The sequence below is a fragment of the Marmota flaviventris genome, chromosome 7, assembly GCF_047511675.1.
Source record: "Marmota flaviventris isolate mMarFla1 chromosome 7, mMarFla1.hap1, whole genome shotgun sequence".
Classification (NCBI taxonomy): domain Eukaryota; kingdom Metazoa; phylum Chordata; class Mammalia; order Rodentia; family Sciuridae; genus Marmota; species Marmota flaviventris.
This window is the reverse complement of record NC_092504.1, coordinates 87,195,288-87,214,397: the sequence shown is the minus strand read 5'-3', so window position 1 is coordinate 87,214,397 and position 19,110 is coordinate 87,195,288. Positions and strand designations below refer to the sequence as shown.

General features: G+C 48.8%; 1 protein-coding gene across 3 annotated transcripts; it reads right to left on the bottom strand.

Annotated features, from left to right (window-relative positions):
- Window positions 1-318: 318 nt before the first annotated feature.
- Window positions 319-15,278, bottom strand: Pitx2 (paired like homeodomain 2). 3 transcript variants are annotated; one of them, XM_027935432.2, is made up of 4 exons: window positions 15,233-15,278; window positions 14,594-14,731; window positions 3,293-3,498; window positions 319-882 (listed from the first exon to the last, which is right to left on the bottom strand). In XM_027935432.2, exons 1-4 carry the CDS (start codon window positions 15,276-15,278, stop codon window positions 319-321), a joined length of 954 nt encoding a protein of 317 aa, XP_027791233.1. The 3 variants fall into 3 exon arrangements, with proteins under 3 accessions (XP_027791233.1, XP_027791234.1, XP_027791231.1); XM_027935433.2 differs by having other exon boundaries at window positions 14,594-14,692; XM_027935430.2 differs by lacking the exons at window positions 14,594-14,731; window positions 15,233-15,278 and adding an exon at window positions 4,355-4,562.
- Window positions 15,279-19,110: the final 3,832 nt, after the last annotated feature.

Sequence of the window (19,110 nt, the reverse complement as noted above, 5' to 3'; positions counted from 1 at the left end):
TTAATGTTAACAATGCTAAACTTAAAAAATAACAAGCTTATAGTAATGTTAAAATGTCATATCCAGTCAAACATTTGTTTGTGTATGTGTCCTTGCAACTGTTGGAAATACTTCTAGTGAAAGATGTCAGACACTGAGGACTTTCCTTTGAAAACAAAGGAGCTCTCTCTTTAATTCAGTGGTTTCCTTTTCTCCTTATATCTGCTTTTTCTCTTCCTTTCTTTAGTGCCCACGACCTTCTAGCATAATTCCCAGTCTTTCAAGGGCGGAGTTGCCCGATCCCGCACAGTCCTAGAATCCCAGCGCAGTGGGCGCGGCTCACACGGGCCGGTCCACTGCGTACTGGCAAGCACTCAGGTTGGACGCAGGGTTCTGCACGCTGGCGTAGCCGAAGCTGGAGTGCTGCTTTGCTTTCAGTCTCAGGCTGGCCAAGCTGGAGTTACACGTGTCCCTATAAACATACGGAGGAGTCGGTGGCGCATAAGGACAAGCGGGTGTCGGCACCGCGGAATTCAGCGACGGGCTGCTCAGGTTGTTCAAGTTATTCAGGCTATTGAGGCTGGAGCCCGGAACGCCCGTCACCGCTGAGGGCACCATGCTGGACGACATACTCATGGATGAGATGGAGTTGGGCGGGGAAAACATGCTCTGTGACGACAGGGGATTGACGTTCATTGAGTTGAAGAAGGGGAAGCTCTTAGTGGACAAGGAGGCTGACGTGAGGCCCTTGGCCGCCCAGTTATTGTAGGAATAGCCCGGGTACATGTCGTCGTAGGGCTGCATAAGCCCGTTGAACTGCGGCCCGAAGCCATTCTTGCACAGCTCGGCCTGCTGGTTGCGCTCCCGCTTTCTCCATTTGGCTCGGCGATTCTTGAACCAAACCTGGGCGCGGTAGGGTAAGGGAGCAAACAGAGGCCACAGTGGGGATTAATAAAAGCTAGATCACAGAGAACACCAGAGGCCAACCCTCCACCAGACGCGCGTGCGCGACGCACCCCTGCAGCCAGGCACCCCACACCGCCAAGGCCCGCACTGTTTCCAGCCCCAAGCCGCAGTCAGAGCCGGGAGGCCCAGCCAGCTGCGGCCTGTGAGCATGGGTTCTGAGCGGGGCCGCAATGTCTAGCGGGCTGTGGGCCGCTTGATCACGAACCCAGACCCTCCTCAGGGGCCAGAAACACTTACTGTGAAATAAAGGAGGGTCAGCCGACTGCCCACCCCTTCCCAGACCACCTTGTACATTTGCTTCTACTCCAAAGCCTCAGACCCAGTGACGAGGACAAGAGGGTGGGAGGGCACCGGAGTACCCGCTCTTTCTCCTGTACAGTTCCTCCCTCCCCTCTTGGATCTCCACTGTCGTCCCCATCCCCTGGAAGGAGCCCCTTCTACAAGAACCGGAATGCGACACTCTTCCTCGCCTAGAAAACCAAATAAAAAGCAGAGGACCACCTCCTCAATCTGCTCCTTAAACTCCAAAAACCCAGAACGGGACGGTCTCTCGCTCCCCTTCCTTGGTTCTGCTTCGTCTCACACTCCGCCCATTTCAGGCCCCTCAGGCGTGCCTTGATCACCCCAGGCCTGACCCGTCGCTACCCTTTGGTTTTGCAGGCAGGCGACCAGGCCAGTCAGCCCCCACCCGCGTCCGGTGGCCCCGCCACAACCTCGCTCCAATCCACATCGCGCCCACCAGTCGCCCCAGACGGAGTCTTTTGTGTATTGGAGTGAGGCCTGGCCCGACATTTCTGAGCTGACACCGGTGATGTTTCACATTACACATCTCCGCGGGTCCCAGACGCCTAATCCGCTTTTTCCCTTTCTTTCTCGATTTCCTTTTTATCCCCCTTCCTCTTTGCACCCGACTGCTATAAAAAGCACGCCTCACTCCCACTTGGCTTGAGCAAGCAGCCGCTGGAAGGAGGCAGCTGGAGGGAGCAAGATCCCTGCGCAGCGGCTGCAGAGGACAAGGGAGGGGCTATGGAAAAGCGGGTGGGGTAGAAGTTCTTTTCCGAAGAATGCCAGGAACCCCACAAACTGTGTTTTTATTTTAATTACTTGCCATTTCTACCCTAGGCCTTCTGAACTTTGTCCAGGCAAGAAGGGTACGTGCAAGGCCTGTTCCCCTGATGCTGAAGAAGGCTAATGGAAGACTGACCTCGCGCAAAACCACGCGGCCCTAGTCCCAGCTCTGGTTCCGGGCAGTTAAAGTAAAACTATCAAACTTCACCCCGGCTCTTTTATCTACCAGCATAGCCTCATACCCTGCACAAATGCCTCCTAGGAGTGTCGTCATTCCCTCTTGCTTAGAAGCACATTTTGGTTTTTATTCTTTTCGCCGCTGTTTTTGTTACCTAACGTTTTCTTATTTTTGTTTTCCTTGCTATGAGGACTTTATTTTTCTACCCAGAAAACTTTTTTTTAATCATTTTAAACAGCAAAACTTCTGGATGCTACTTGATTCTGCTTGCCGCTTCCAGAATCCTAACAATTTTGGAATTTTCCACCGACCAGCACAAACCAGGATGTTGCTATTGGGTAATTTATTTAAGCTCATTTTTGCCAATCCATAGAGTGCAGATTTACTTCAAAGTTAAGGTAAGCTCTTTTCCTAAAACTATGATTGTAATTTGGTAGAGGGTTGTATCAGTATTCAAAGAGTTCAACTGAGAGAAGATGAATAAACCAAATTTGAAGTCTTCTTTTTTCACTTCTCTTATAAGAGAATTTAGCAGAATAGTAGTTCTGTATAACACTTTGCTTCCCGGGATCACAAAACCAAGGAATAGGGTCTGAAAGAGACATAAATGGCCATACCCCCGCGAAAAGACCGTATAAAGAACTCGAGCCGAAGAAAGAAATGGCTGAGCCAGGCCGGGCGTGAAGGTTTCCCAGGGAGGGCCAACCCTTGCGTGTCTGGCTGGGTTTTCCTTGTTAAAGGCACACAGGTTGGAGCCTGTTCGCGGCTCCTGACCGGGAGGGATTTTATTAGCTCTGGTCTGGCGACTGCAATCCGGGAACACAATGCCCTTTGCAGAGGAATGCCCACGCGGCCCAGCTCGGGAGGGCGCAGGGCACCGCAGCGAACCGGTGTAGCTCCCAGCGCCTGCGCCAGGCAGGCAGCTCGGCCTCGGAAGGGGGAGCTGTAATCTTGCAGCCACTAGGCCTTTGCGAAGCTGCTCCCCACCAGCGCCCTGCGGGGCAGAGTTGCCTTCCATACTCCTCCCTGCTCCCCGGTCTGCGGGCCTTGCAGCTCAACAACGCCCTCCCCTAATTTCCCAAAGTTGGAGCTTGCTCCTACCCGAACTCGGGCTTCGGTAAGGTTGGTCCACACCGCTATTTCTTCGCGCGTGGACATGTCTGGGTAGCGGTTCCTCTGGAAAGTGGCCTCCAACTCCTGCAGCTGCTGGCTTGTAAAGTGAGTCCGCTGCCGCCGTTGCCGCTTCTTCTTGGACGGGTCGTCGGCGCCCACGTCCTCATTCTTTCCCTGCTGGCTCTTATCTTTCTCTGAAAACGATACACACAAAGGTTCCGGTCAGCTTGCCCACCTGCAACCCCCAGACTCCAACCGGACCCGGCGGCAGAGGCCGCGAAAGAGCTGGGCTGCCCGCAGCTGGAGGGGTTCGTGCTCAGCGACTCCGCGCTGCAGGGAGCGCTGCATCTATGGGGTGTGCAGACGAAAGTTGTGGGTGTGTGCGCCCCATCTCCTCCCCTCCCCCCAAGCGCCGCACGTTTTATTTACATGTTTATCTCAGCAAGGCGGCACATTCATTTTTATAGCCCGTGCTTTCAAGTATATTTACACACCTCTACGCAGCCACACCAAGTCTCCCCGGACGCGTGCACTTGCGCGCGTCTTTATAGACCCCCCTCAGCTTTCGATGCAGTTTGGAAGTTAAGGAAAAGAAGCTACTGGGATTCATTGGGTTCCCAGGTTCGCCAGTACTTTGTGGGGGTGGGGGTGCCTCTTCGCAAGGAGCATTTGAGTGGTTTCAGAAGTACTTTTCTAACGAGCTGAAAGCCGAGAAAACAGGGACAGAGGTGGAGTGGCCTCTGAACGTCCTTGAATGGAGATGCTGGAACTTTTGTGATCCAGGAAACAGAAAGGAAGCCAGTGTACGAAGTGGGGGGTGGGAGGTGGCGGCAGAATTTCGCGGCCAAATGAGCCAGGCCAGCGGAGGTAAAATGAAAAAGGGACAGGGTCATCAGAACCCCGGCTTCCGGAAGTTCTGCGGCCAGCAATCAGAACGACCACTCCCACCACGCCTCCCCCAGGAGGGGCTGACTTCCTTGGGGTCGAGAGGGACCAGGCGGCGCGCAGGCTGCTGTTCTGGAGTGTCCGCGGGGCGGCGCGGCGCCTTACCTGCGGCCTCCGGGCTGGAGGTGTCGGAGATGGTGTGCACCTCCAGCCTGTGCTTGGAGGAGTCCAGGGAGCGGGGTTGACCTGGAGCCAGGACCGAAGCCATGGCTAACGGCTGGGGATGGTGACCAGAGGAGGACGAGGAGGCGGCCGACAGCTTGGTCCCGGCTGCTCGGTGCTCCAAGTGCAGCGGGCCTTTCATGCAGTTCATGGACGAGGGAACGCGCCGCCCTAGTAGTCCTGGGCTACCGCCCCGCCGAGCCCCCGTGGCCGCCGCTGCGCGCTTTGAGTCGCGCTCTAGGCGCGTAGTTTCCCCGCTGTGGCCGCTGCAGGCAGAGTCAGGGGTCGCAACCCCTGCTGAATCCTGGAACCAAGCCTCCCTGGTCTCCTTCGGAAGGCTCAAGCGAAAGAATCCGGCAGCCGAAAGTCAGAGGGCAAACGGAAACATGGGGATGTGAGCAGGGAGCACCTCTCGGAGCGTCTTTGGGGAGCAGGCTTCCACGCTCCAAAGTGAAACAAGAGTGTGCAAAGACCCCCTTCTTTCCTTCCTCCCTCCCCCAAATACCCCTCCAATAAGGAAAGCTAACGCCGATCACTTTCTGCCCGCCCCTCGCGCGCAGCCCTGACAGCGAAGTGTCAAGAGTGACAGGGACAGGTAGCTGATATTAGATCCCCCGCGGCGGCGGCGGCGGCGGCAGCGGCAACAGCAGCGACGCGGCCTCTGAGCACACCCTCCGCGGAGCGCACGCACACCCCTTCTGGTCGTCGAGCTGGAGCCGGGCCTCGCCGCAGCTCAGCTCCAAGCACCCAAGCAAGCGACGGACAAGATCTGCGGCTCCGCGCTTCTCAGTTGGCCTAACATCTTAAAACCAGAGGCGGGCTTCCTGGTGGCGAGACGTCATTCTGCCGCGGCCCTCCCCAACCCTCTCCGCCTCCGCCTCCTCCAGACCCTTCGAGGGGCGGGAGTGACGTGACTCCACACCAATCATGAGGCCCCGAGCTGCGGCTGAGGGGACTGTCCTGTCTGCACCTATCAGCAGTGTGGGGCCGGGCTAATTCTTGCTATGCCCACCGGGTCTACACAGGCACGCTCCTGGGAATTCTGTTCCTGCCCCGCCAAAGGCGATCCGACTTTTAGTTAGGATCCTGAGGTTCAGAGATGAGGGTAGGAGTCAAAGACTTGGGAGAAAGGTGTAGAAAGGTTGATGTTGAGGACTGAAAAGTACAAGATCAACAAGGCACCGCACTTCCCTTTCTTTTGTCTCATTACTCCATTTCAAGTAGAGACAGACACCCCCCCCCCTTGCCCCGTATAGAAAGGAGACATGCTACCTAAAACTATAAAATGTTTTTAAAACATCAACAAATCCACGTTCCGATCTTAAATTTTCCAAACTGCCTGTCAAGTGAATGCCGCGCTAATCTGAAGAAGCCTTACTTTAATTGCAAGGAAGACAGAGCCCTGAAAAGGCAGGCTAATAAATTAGAAATCGAGAAGAAAATGGACCCGTCAAAAGAAAATTACCTTGACTTTAAACGAACTACTGCTTGGTGGTTCAGTCTGGATTTATACAAGAATAAAAAGTCGCCTCAGATCACGTCCTCTGTAATGCTTATTAGTCCCCAGACAGACAACACACAATAGAATAGAAACCCTAACCCAGCGTTTTCAAAATGCTGAAAGCTTATCCATTCTACTTAACGTTGATTAAGACACATATCCTAGATCTTTCAAATTCCTTGTATACTGTATTAAGCTCATCCTAACCCGAGAGAGCCATGCTTTAAATTTGACTCTCTTGTTTACTTTATTATCAATCAGATTCAAATCCATAAAGCCTGTAGAATCAACAACCTTGAGCTAATTATATATAAAATGTGCTGTAATGAATTTCCATACAATTAAAAAATGTTGTCAAATAACCAATTTCAAGGATAATTTTTGCCATTTTCTTTTCCTAGGGAGCTCAAGCCTGTCTTGAATCATTAAAGTACAAGCAGGCAGGGGCGGTAGTATGTGGGCTGAGGGGGAAAAGCCTATAGGAACGCTCAACTAGGAAAAGCAAAGCCTTATTCATTTACATAAAAGAAAACAAAACAAGAATCACCTTCGTGGTCATCAACTTTTTTGAGCACCATTCCCAAATAAATTAAAGTAAGAAATTCAAATATTGAATATAATTTTTGAAAGTCCTTTTTGTCAGTCTGGGGATATATAGCTCTCAGTAGTAGAGTGCTTAGCATGAGAGGCCCTGAGTTCCATCCCCAGCACCACAAAGAAAAAAAAAAAAAGTCCTTTTGTCCCCCAGCTTAGGTCAGCTGAAGAACACAAAGTAATCTCCCCTGGGTTTTTGCATTGGCGATTGTTTTATTGTGGAGTTAGTGTTATCATCCCTGAATGTGTATTTGTTTGACATTACAGTCAATGATTTGCAATGCTAGTATGAGGTATCTTCAGAAAACTCCCTTCTTGTCCTTGTTCACAAGATTGGGAAACTTATTCAGTCTGGGACTGAGCAGATGAAGCTGACTACAAATCTTCTTGCAACATATCTTCCTCCTCTGCTCTGACCACCCCCCCCAACCCTATCTCCCCCAATCTAAATACAATTGAGGGCAGTCAGAGGAACCAAATGAGAATAGTTTTTCAGTCTCTTCCCACCAGTATCATCCCGTACTATGATGAATTTAGCTACTACAGGAACTTTCTTCATAGTAAGTTTTAAATCAGCATTTCTGGTTTTAACCTTTTATTCCACTTTACCCCATTTCACACGCATGAGCGTGCATGCACACACACACACACACATGCGCGCACACACCTGCTCACAGAACACATCCCCATGTGACAGGTCTGCATTAACTGAGGCTCATACATCCAGCTATATTAGGTCCTGCAATCTTATCACTAAATTATACATATTACACCAGCAGCCTGTTGGTAAAGAAGGTTAAATTAATTTACATTCTGCTCATTATCTAGTGCTTAAATGACGCATTTTATCCCTGAGATTTGGCGGAGAATCTCCTTCTCAGACCCCACAGCGTTTCACTGAAGACAATGCTCTTACATTTGTAGTGGTTTTTAATCTGATAAGACTCTAATTTGCTTAAGTCTTTTAAATAAGGGTTTTAAATGTTTCTAGCCGTTTTCTTATTGAATTTCCTCTAATTCCCCCAAGATCATAAAGTATATGTGTAAAGTAAATATTTTCTTCCATTGCACTGTCAGCCAATGACCTATAACAAAGTCAATATGAATCCAGTTCTTTTCTGCCCAATGTGTTTACTAATCATATCCCAGTTTCTTCTTTAAATCTCAGCATATCTATGAACCCCACAATACTATGCTCCTTAAACTTCATTTCATGAAGAGACTCTATCACATCAATGGATGGGGAAAAACAACAACAACAACAACAACTCTACTGTAGTGAGCATACTCCTTTCCTAGTTTCAAGATTCAAACCCCGAAGGTGCAATTTTTTTTTTTTTGTAGGTTTGGGGTGTTTTTCAAAACTCCTTATTCTGCAAAACTGAGAAGCTCCACAGAGCCATATAGATTTTCAAACCCATCTCATTAAATCCACAGATTTTTTTTTTTTTTTTTTTTTTTTTTTTTTGCTTTAAGTTCTGGTGGCTCTGCTCTTCTAATGGGATTTTCATCATGGTGAACTCACACATGTGAAGGACCTCAAACAGTCTCCAAAGTGGGTGAAAAACCCGAGGGTAAGTGACAGCAACTTAGTGGTGGTACCAATGTATGGGAGATGTTGAAAATGCTGGAGATCTTCAAGCCCCTGAGAAGCCAAAAAGATAAGGAATTTAAATTATGTGGGTCCACTGAAGTCAAGAGGAGAATAAAAATGAAGTCAAACATATATGGATATGTGTGTGTATGTATACACACACATACACACACACACACACACACACACACACACCACTCCCAACAACTGATTCAAACTGAGGGTTTTCTTTGCATTTTTTTCAGCCAGAGTTTCAATCCTCTCCTAAATCTCTTAATTACTTTACACACTCTGAGCAGATGAGACTAGGTAACATTCTTCCCAGGACCAACAGGGCTCACTCCACCATGACAGGGAAACAACAAAATGAAAAGTCTAGATGGGAAAAAGGAAATGTGTGGTAGAAACAAAGAAATGGTTTTCAATGAAAACTCTGTGCTGGTAGTGGTGAGCAAGCTTGAAGATTTAATCTGCATAACACTTGTGTGCTGCATGCATGGGCATTGGCGGCATAGATGGGAAAGAATTGTAAATCAAGAAATATTATGTAGTTTGTGATTTCAGCATAACTGTGATCTCTGGCTAGAATTTTCTTGATTGACTCTATAAATTACTATGACTTCAGCCTCCATCACATGAGTTTTCAATCCAGGGAAAAGCAACTTGGTCTCTGCTGCATGGTCTCCTCCTAGTGCAGATTTGAGCTTTTGAGTCTAGGAGACATATCAGGGGCCGACTCAATTGGGTTTTCTTGCTTACTCTTTCAAAGAGAGACCCTCCAGGAGGGAAATGTGTGACACGGGGTCAGGCGTGTTTTGAGCTGGTATTTGCCACCGATTACCAGTCTTAAAGTCTTATTTAATTTCACACTCTTTAGTGTTAGTTGCGCAAATTCCCTCTGGCCATCGGGCCGAGCGGTTGGGCTGGGCAGCCACTCTCGTTAGTTGCGGCGGAGTATGGGCTGGGACCTACCCAAGCGATTTCTGAATTTTGGAAAGAATCTGCCCTCAGAGCTCACCCGGAAGATGGCTCAATTAGATATCTTCCTGAGCTGTCAGGCCCTAGAGGGGCGGGAACCCTGCCCAGCCCAGGCCAGCTCAAGGACGAGGCCCGCCCGGACTCAGCTCTCAGCCACGTGATGTGCGGTGAGTGTGTGCGCTGGCCGTGTGAGGCGCAGAGGTCAGATGGAGACCTTGCACCCTGCCCAAGAAGTGGCCCTTCCTCCCCTCTTTCCACTGCTTGGCTCCCCCGGAAAACAAACCAAGCTAGAAGAGGTTCCCTCTCCTCCAGAGCCGTGAAACCAACCCAGAAATTTAAAGCTTCTCCGTGGCTGATTTTTTCCCCCCTATTCCCTAAATGGAATAAAGAAGTGCTGGTTTGTTAAAAGGGGCGGATTCTTTTCCGCATCGGATGTCCGTAGATATACTGAGCAACACCCACCTTCCCTGGATCCCTGCAAATGATACCTATGTTTCTGTCCCACAAACTCTAGTTACTCAACCTCTTTAAGTTTGGGGTGATTAGCTGCGGGGGTGGGTTTCGGTGCGGGTGGGAGCCCCACTCTCAATGAGAGAAGAGAGGGATTGGTGGGGGGAGGTGCTGAAATGACTAGACCAATATGCCTCTAATGTCTTCTCACAAATTTGCCTGGTAGCGCTATAGGTTTACTACGCGCTCATTTAATCTCTGGAAAGTAGCTATTTAAATAAAGAAGTAAAATAAAGAAAACGGTAAGAGGCATGGGGGAGAGAGAATGAATGAATGCATGAATGAAAGTATGAGATTAAACATAGATATCCAGGCTTGGAGAGAAAGAAGTGGCAAGGGGCTAACTGAAGTCACTTAAAAAAAAAAAAAAACTGGATTAAAGCACTCCTCTCTCTCTCTTCTCCTTCTCTCCCTTTTTCTATTTCTCTCACTCTCCCTTCTTCTGTTTTCTCTCTCCCAGACATGCTGGTAGCTAACATTCAGCATTAGTTGTCATGGTGACCATAAATCACATAAATCCAAAAATACCCACCTATAATCTGAGATGAAGCTTTTATTTCCCTAGCGAAATAATATTTTAAAAGCTGTCAGCTGACCAAAAAAAAAAAAAGGAACCCACCTCATTGTAGTAACCCAAGTAATATATTACTTCTAAAGGTTTAAATTAAAATGTCATCCTGTGAAAAACATGCTGGGAGAATCTTGGGCACTCTTCATATCAGATCCTCACAAAGAAGATCTTCATTCCTGATGATTCTTTAACACACACATACACAATTTTGCATGCACTGTCTTCTTTCATTAACTTCTTCCCTTTCCTCTCAAGGACTACCTTAGTCCTCACAGGCTCTATGCACTGGATTATAAAAGAAGAGTATTCTTGTAGAGCAGAAAGAAACCTGGGACAGAGCTGAGCCTTTTGGGACCTTGTGTGTTGCTCATTGGTTATTGATCATTTCCCCAAATGAAAGATGGAGGCTTTGTGGGTAAAGATGTTTGCAGATCCTCCATGCCGGGGGCAACCTATCAGGCTCAAGAAGAAAGGCAGAGAGGACTGGAGAGGGAAAGGTTGAGTAGTGAAGAACTGAGTTGGGTAGCTAGGTGCTGTGATTAAGTCTTCGCCTAGAAGTGGTAGGTATATTCTCCCATTTCTGCCTGTTTCTCCTCCAGGAGGAACTTCCAATTGGAGACTCTGGGGAGGGACATGCGGCTGCATTTGGGCCCTTTGTCTTCTACCTTGGGCTTGTTGTCTTTTGCCTATCTTGGATTACAGGGTATTCGCCTAGATGAAGAGCCATTAATTACCCATTCAGTCAATATTAGGAAGACGACAAAGCTTTTTACATAGGATTAAGAAGACATCAGATTGTTCCATTAGTATATTCCTGCTCACGAATAAGCTTTCCTTATACATTTCCTTTTCCCCGGAGTCGCTCTAACAACTGCTGCATACATTAACAGCGGGCGGTGTGGAATAACAGCCCAACCAGAAACTTTTGCGTAAGGAGTCAGTAGCGAGTTTCGCGACCTGTGAACACTGCTTTTGACAGCGGGGATCCACAAGGGATTGACGACATTTGGACAATCGGTACAGTTTCCCCGTTGGCCGGGAAAACCGCAAAGCAGAGAAACAGCTTCTGCCAAAAGCTTCAGATTGGATGTTGAGGTGATGGTGGTGATGTCCGGGTGGAGAAAAGAAAATGGAAAACTCTTCTCTCTACCCAGCTCTCCTACTTCACGGCATTTTCCTCAATCCTCATGCCTCCTTCAGTGAGCACTTGTCTCTTGTCCCCTAGCCACAGTAAGAGCCCTCCACATCTCCTTTCTGACAACTTAGGGTCCAGATCGCCACCCTAGCGCCACCATTTTGCTTTTTGCTAGAGACGATCTGAGCTGATCTCGCTGGTATCCGTATTAGCATTAAAGTCGCTTCATAACCACGAAGGAAAACCGGATTATTTGCTTTCAGGGGGAACATTAGGCGTCCACGTAGCACGTGCTAGGCAAACATTTGCTGATTGAATGGGGGGCAGAGGGGGGAGGCTGCGGCCACCGAGAAAGTCAGAGTTTACCCGGCTCCTCGGAAAGAGCCTGGGACCAAGCTGCCATAGAGTAAGGAGGTGTGTACCGCGCCTTGGGTATCCCAGGGGGCCTTGGAATTCCCCAACCTGGAGGAGAAAGTCTATGCACACCAGTCCATGGCACACTTTTAGCCCAGCCATTCTGCCAAAGCTATTTTAAAATTAATGGCTTCGCTGGGGGTGAGAGGCTGAGTGAAGTATCTGCCCCACATCAAAACGCAAGGCCAGGCTGGATTTCAGTCCTGATCCTAGAGCCACCACCCCTAAACTTTTGGAGTCATCCACAGGGAAACATCAGTCAGTCCTCTTCCTGAAGGTCAAGGCCATCTTATGAGTTCTGCAAAATGGGTTCCTTTGGGGGGGGGGATGCCCATGGCAAGAAAAACCAAGAGCCCCTGTTCCACACCGACGTTCCCTTTCCGACACTTGCACCTTTCCGGGGAGTAACTAAAGTTACCAACTCTTCCTCACCACCCCCTCCCACAGCCATTCCTCTCTTAACCCTCAAGCCCTGGATTTCAAGGGACATTTTAGTCACCTTCACACCCCTTCCTCCGGTTTCTGAGTTTGAGCCTCGCTTGGGGTCCTCCCAATGGGCATCAAGAAGGGGACTTTCCCGGGCCCCTCAGAGGTCTACCCTGCCTCTTCAGGGCATTTGTAGTCTTCAAGGAGGGTATGGTGTGTACTTGTGGGGAAAGGAGAAGATAGTGCCAATAATAGAGTATCACGGCTTCAAAAGAAATCATATGCTGTTGTAATTTTTTTCTTTTTAAAATTATGGGAAGTAAATATTTTTTTTTTTTAAAGTGGGTTGGCCAGGAGTTTGCAGATTTCCTGAAACTTTATAATCAGTAAAGGGTACTTACTCTGGCAACCTTCAGAGATGCTATAGCTTTACCTACTCTCATGTGGCAGTTTTTCTTTACGGTTCCCTAAAAGCCAATAAAGTCAAAATTTTCCCCATTTCTTCCCATCACAAGCCTCTCCTTAATTAGTGGCACTAAACATATTTGGGCAGCAAATTTTCTCTTCTGACCATAAGGTAGAAAACAGACTTTTTGACAGTGTAGGGGGAAGAAACTTTCACGTGCACTAAAATAATCCAGGCCTGAAAATAGTGGTTAAGAAAACAATCGTTCATTATTTCTAGGTTTCCGATTTATTTTTGTTTGGTTTTAATTTTATTTATTTATTTTTGCTAATTATGGAAAGCGAATGCCCAGGGGCACCTGTGACCTGTGCGGGCAGGACTCTCGGCTTTCAGAGCTTACTGCCCATGTGAGAGGACCCTATCCCATTCTGGACTTCTCTTGGAAGGGGGTCCTTCTTCTCCCAGCTTGTAAGGAGGTCACCTGTCCTCAGAAGCCATTCCTCCGGTCAAACAGACCCGGGGTGGGGGGCAGGGGGGGAGGAGAGAGATTGAGTCTCCCTGACTAGAGTGCAAGAAACGTCAGCCTCTGCTAGGCGGCTGCCCGCCCGCCCCGTACGAAGCGAGACCTGGGAGCTCAGCTGATCTGTCCAGAGCCCGGGCTGCGCCTGCACAAAACATTCTCCCCGAGAGTCATCGCTGCTCTTGATTTTTAACCATATTCCAAACATTCTCCGGTCTAATAATTTATTTTTATGACCGATTATCAAACAGAAGAAGAATTTAACACAATCTTAATGACAGAAATCACCCGACATTATCTCTGCATTGCCCCCATTTAACCCCATGGGGTTAATCCCGGACAAGTGAGCGTTTAACTGGCCCAGCAGGACGACTGGAGATATTGCGCAGTGTAAGGACCAAGAAGCTTCAGCTCAGATCGCTTTAGACGTTGTATTTCAACAAGCGATGCTTTTTCTCCCCCCGCCCTCCTCGGAAACACCGAGAAGCCTTTGTTTTCTCCGTAGGAATAGGGTTTGTTTACCTGACTGGAGTCCCAAATCGCCCCCCTCTGGCACACATTACATTTGTATCCTTACACTTTAATCCGGAAGGAGGGGGTTGGGGCGGAGGGCTGTGGGGGACTTTATCTCCTCACACTATCAAAGGTCAACAACCTATTAAGGCTAGGTACTTATTTATTACCGAGCCTGGAAAGCCCGGAGAACACTAAATTTAAGTTTGTAATATATTCCAAAAGAAAGTCCCCTTCTCCTCCTTAGACACACACATACACCTACACGCACATACAGACACAAAATTAAATGACAAATTTCAATTCAGCGAGGCACTGTACAGTGGGTTAGAGATATTTACAGCTTTTACACAGAGCCTACAGATTTTGCGCGACAATGTCCCTTGACTCGTCCTGGGCGAAATTAGCCAAACAACGACATCACCAGAACCAAGGCCTGGCAATCGGCACAAACAGGCAGGTTCGCGTCGTCAAGGGCGCACGCTCCATTCTACCCTCGGCTGTCGCGCACAGTGGCTGCCCTGAGGCTCTTCGGGGGCTGTTGTCAGAACCTCGACCCGCCGAGGCGAACCTTCGCCAACACAATTTTCCTGTGCTTGCCTCCCGCGATAAACTCCGCACCCACAAACCTGGGTGGGGCATGGCTGAAAGCCTCAGGGACCGGGTGGGCCCTGGTGGTTCTGCGCGCAGTGGGACACGACGAGCGACAGAGGTCGCTGTTGGACCACTTTTCCGCGCCAGCTAGAGGAGCCGAGGTGCGCTGGGGAGTGCGGAGAGGATCAGACCACAGGGGGAGAGGAGAGGGAGAGGTGTTGGGTCTCAGGAGTGCAGTATAATTTGGGGAAAGGAATTAACGTCCCTGGGAACGGCTGCTTCCCGTTCTAACCAGAAGCTAAGTGTCTAAATTCAAGCAGCCGCGGCGCCGGGTCTGGCGGCCTCGTCTGCTTGTGCTTCACCCGAGGCCCGGAGTCCCGGAGGCGGGTGCCCAGCTCGCGGCCTGAGCTTCCCTCCCGGCCTTACCATTGGCGCCGGGATGCTGCCGCGGGAAGAGCTTGCTGCTCGCTGCCTCTTTCCGGCTCTCGGGAGAGTCTGTGAACTCGACCTTTTTGATTTCGGAGTCTTTGGAGAAGAGACATTCAACGGCCGCCGGCTGCACGCCTGGGCCGCGCGCGCGCGCCCGCCCCACGTGCAGTGGAGAAGGACGCCAGGGACCGTGGCCCGAAGGAGCCCGGGGGTTGGGGGTGAGGGTGGGGAGCGAGGCAGGACGGAGGAGAAAGAGGGACAAAGAGCAAAGACCCAGTTAGAGAAAAGAGCGGACGGCATTCCCATCCCCCAGACCCTCTGGCAACCCAGAGAAGAGCGGCGTAGTTTCTCCGCGCCTTCCCAGCTGCCCGCGGCTCCAACCGGGAGACTGGGTCAGGGCCTTCCGCACGCAACAAGCTGCATCCTCTTTGCCCACCGCTCCCCAAAACTTCCCAAGGGAGACACTGTGGGCGCCCCGGTTCTGATTTTCTTCCTGCCTAGACGGGCCCCTCGGAAAATCGCCCCTCGCCGGGGCCTCGCTGCAGAGCCGGGGCCCACTCGCCGCCCTTGAGTGACGCGGTCTCCCGTCCACTGGCCCAGGACACTGGTCCACGGCCAGGAGAAAAGGATTCTTACCTAATTGCACACACGCCGACACTAGTTTTCGGCAGTTGGTCTCCATTCCCAGTTATCTGCAAAACAGAAGAGAAGGAGGGCTTTGAGAAGCGCGTTCGTCCAACTTACAAGGCTCAGAGGAGGCTACCTGTGTGGAGGTCAACGTCAATTCTAGCTGTTATGTGCCCATTAGGTACTGCGCTTCAAACATGTTTCTCGTACCTGTCAGTCTTTGGCTGCCCACAGCATCTCTAGCTCAGTCTGGTCCCTAAAACCTCCGCATATTTACCAGGAGCGCATCTATCTACCGAGCTGCAGGGAATGGGCCCCGGAGGCAAGAGGCCCATAAAGCCACAGAGTTAAGGGGACACTGTGTTGGAGAGCAACCTTCAGCACAATTTGGGAGCGAGTAGAGACGACTTTTCTCTTTTGGAAGGCCACCATTCAGCAGTGTTTGTCCATTAGTTGGAGCTCCATAAACATTTGCAGAACGTCAAAGCCAACTTGCTCCTGTCCCAGACAGCACTTTCCCTCCGTTTTCTACCTTCTGAGATGAAGGGACTTTTGGCCTGGGGTGTTCCAGGAGCAAGCTGACTTTGGGCCTCTCATCCACCAGGAGCCATTTTTTCCATATTTAGCCACACTTTTCCCTGGAGATACTCATCCGGCCATTTATTTACCCTAAAGTATGATTTAAGATCGCAGAGAAGAGAAACGGAGTGGACTTGGCGAAACCGAGGAGGGAGAGCAAGCGTTCCTGGAGAGTTTACTGCCCAGCAAGCACGGAGAAAGCCCTAGGGCAAACTGCCCCCCTAGTTCTTTCTTTTCCCCTTCAGGCAAGCCAAATCTTTCAAATTTCCAACCACAGCGCTTGGAGCCAAGCGTTTTAGCGTGCACCCCCTTCTTTGCCACAGGCAAACCAGGAGAAGTGGGCGGCGAGGGCTCCATCAAGTGGGCAACCAAGCATTTAAAAATCATGAAAAGAGGGGTCCTGGGCTCCCGAGGTATGCTGGCGGCAGGAAATCCCACTTTGCCAGGGGTTAGGGGTGGGAGCGGGCTTTGCGGGGCTGGCGGAGGGGCAGAGGCGGGGCAGGGAGTTGTGGGCCTACTTCTACCCTGTGTCTTTTTTCCTTGCTTCCTAGCCTCTCCCGGAGTGAGCCTGGCCCCAGGGGCCGCTGGCCAAGGTCGCTGCCTAGAGGAGGGGCTGCCCGGTGTGGTGGCGTGGGGATCGTGTGTGGGGTCCTCCTGGTGGTTCCCCCACCAGCTATTGAGCACTCGGGCGGGGACTCTGCGGATCCTTGTGGGCCTGTGGGCCCAGAAGTAGCAGTTTGGCGGCTCCAGATTTAGTGATTCTGCAGTAAAATCACAGGATTAGTCCCTGATTGAGATGTCTGTTCGTGAGATATTACAAAATTCATTATCACAGCTTTCTACTAACTCGATATGAAGTAACACAGATGGGATTTTATTAGTCCAGACTTCAAATGTTTACTTATGATAATTTCAGGGGAAATTTGCATGTCATCATCATTTCGATAATCTTTTTTTTTTTTTATATGTCTGAACTGGCTGCATTATTAGCCGGTAGCCAGAGCATTGCAGATGGCAACTGCAAATAGTTTTTATTTTTTATTTTTTTAAGGAATGAAATATACAAAAGAAAAAGATCTGGTCGCTGGGTGTAAAGTCAATTATTACACACTCTACGCCCCCCCACCCCCACCCCAGCCCTGTGCTTCAGTGTTGAAGACCAAACAAAGCAATACAAAAACAAATCTTCAAGAACTCATAGGGCTCCACTCTAAGGACTGAAAGGAAGGTCAAGGCATGTTCCTTAGCTCACTCCTACGTGTCCTTGTGACTTCAGGATTTATTTTGCAGTCAAAAAGCCCTGAGACCTGCATTTTATACTTTTTATAATGACCAGGCCTAATAGACAGATTCAGTCTATTTACTGGGGAAGAAAAATATTTAAAAGAGATTCCTGCCTGCTAATTCTTAAACTTGCCCTGTTAAGACAAGTCTGGTGTGACAAATTTCGCTTCCAGACTTTGGGACTGGCATCAATGGCTAGTCTCATAAATTGAGGATGTGGGACTTTTCCTGATGGGAAGTTATTTTCACCACGAAAGTTCATGTCTTGTTGGAATGTATATGCCAGGCAGTCTTGTTTTGACCAACTTGTGTTTTACATTGTGACCACACGAAAGAGCACCGCACAGCACCACACTGGCAAAGCAGACAGGCAGGCTCTAAGAAATATAACAGTTTGTTTAAAAATAATTTCTGTTGATCCACACAAGAATGCAATTGAAGGAAAAAAAATGTAGTTCTAATAATTCTAAATACTTTTCATATTTCTCCCCTTTGCATTTACTTTGTTAATCCAGAACAAAATCTTTAATGGAAAGTTTAAAAATAAACAGGAGAACATGTGTTTTAAATGAACCAAATTGGTGTGATTAGCCAGTAAATTAATTTGCAGTGGGTAATCATTTAAGGAAATTAAAATACTGCTTAATACAGTTCCATATTTTACCATGTGTAAGCCTTTTAAAAACTAATATCGATGCTTTAGGAATATCTGGAGACAAACATGGCCAATTTAGGGGACAAAGCACCTAAATAATTTAAGTGCAATTTTGCTGAGGTAAAGTACAACATTCCATAAATGAGGTGGCTCTTTAATTTTTCCGGAATGTTTGATTATTGTAATCTTATTCTTATTTCATGTTACATCAACAAAAATCCTCAATTTTGCTCATGTGCTTTGTTTCTCTGACATTATTGGTACTTGAATTTTGATGGATTTCCTCCAAAATGGTATTTCATGTGATAAAACCATCTTTAGTTTTGATTAATGGGCTAAACGGAATGTAAGGACCTATCTCTAAAGCAGATTAATTTTTCATCATGATATTTTAGAATGTGAGTTCCTGTAATTTTATTTATAACAGTAAAAGTGTTATCCATTTAGTTTTTTATAATAAGACAATACTTGTACAAAGAGGGTAAAAAAAAGCACTCTATGATAGTCTGATTTCTAAATTGTTTCTTAAAGTAAGGTGATTAAACTGGAATAAAAGAACACATTTCTCGGGTTTAGAATCATATATTTTTCTTTAGACTCCAGTTGGATACTAGTTACCTCCCCTGCGTCCATTTAAAATGTATCTCCTGAAGTGCAAGATTGGAGTTGCCTGGTGATCAATTTAAAGGATTTATAATCCAAAGTAATTGTTCGAGCTTGGCATCTAGGCCTGGCTCCCAGGTAATTCGTTTGGGCCTGAGAGGTCACTAACTGCCAGTTAAGATGGAATCTCTTTTTCTAAAGTGTAATAATGGGAAGAAGGCTAATCTTCCAGTAGCTGAAACTTTGTACGAGGCCCTTTATCTTGAGAATGCTAATCCTCAGCCTGAGGATTTGTCCCTGCCGTGTTGGCACCGAGATTTCAGGGAAGATACCTCGTTTTAAATGCCAGCCATGGTCTGGCTTCCCACTCGACTTCAGCACCCCGTAGATTGCTAGTGTCTGTGACTGGGGACGAAAGAAACAAGGCTTTGCAAGGTCTTTTTGCCAACTGCCTTACCTCGGGGGAAACGCAGCCCCTAGAGCCACAAATCACCTACGGTGAAGATTCTCCAAAGTGGAACAAATTTCCAGACTTGCATTATCTCACATCCCTGCGGGGAGAGATGGCCTCCACTTACCGGCTACCGGGAGAAAGCTGCTGTCTCCGCGTCCCACCGCTTCCCAGGACGATTTCCAGAAAGAAGAGGCTCGGGCTGCACGGAAAGCGCCTGAAAGCAGGGCCCGGGAGGACTGCAGAGCTCCCGAGGGTGCTAAGTTCCGAGAGAGTCCACGAGTGCGCTGGGGGCCTCCGAAATCTAGCCGTCAC

Coding starts and splice junctions, on each gene's coding strand:
- Pitx2 (XM_027935430.2), bottom strand. CDS start 4,562: ATGAACTGCATGAAAGGCCCGCTGCACTTGGAGCACCGAGCAGCCGGG. Junction 3,499..4,354: donor CTCCAGCCCGGAGGCCGCAG/GTAAGGCGCCGC, acceptor TATCGTTTTCAG/AGAAAGATAAGAGCCAGCAG. Junction 883..3,292: donor TTACCGAAGCCCGAGTTCGG/GTAGGAGCAAGC, acceptor TACCGCGCCCAG/GTTTGGTTCAAGAATCGCCG.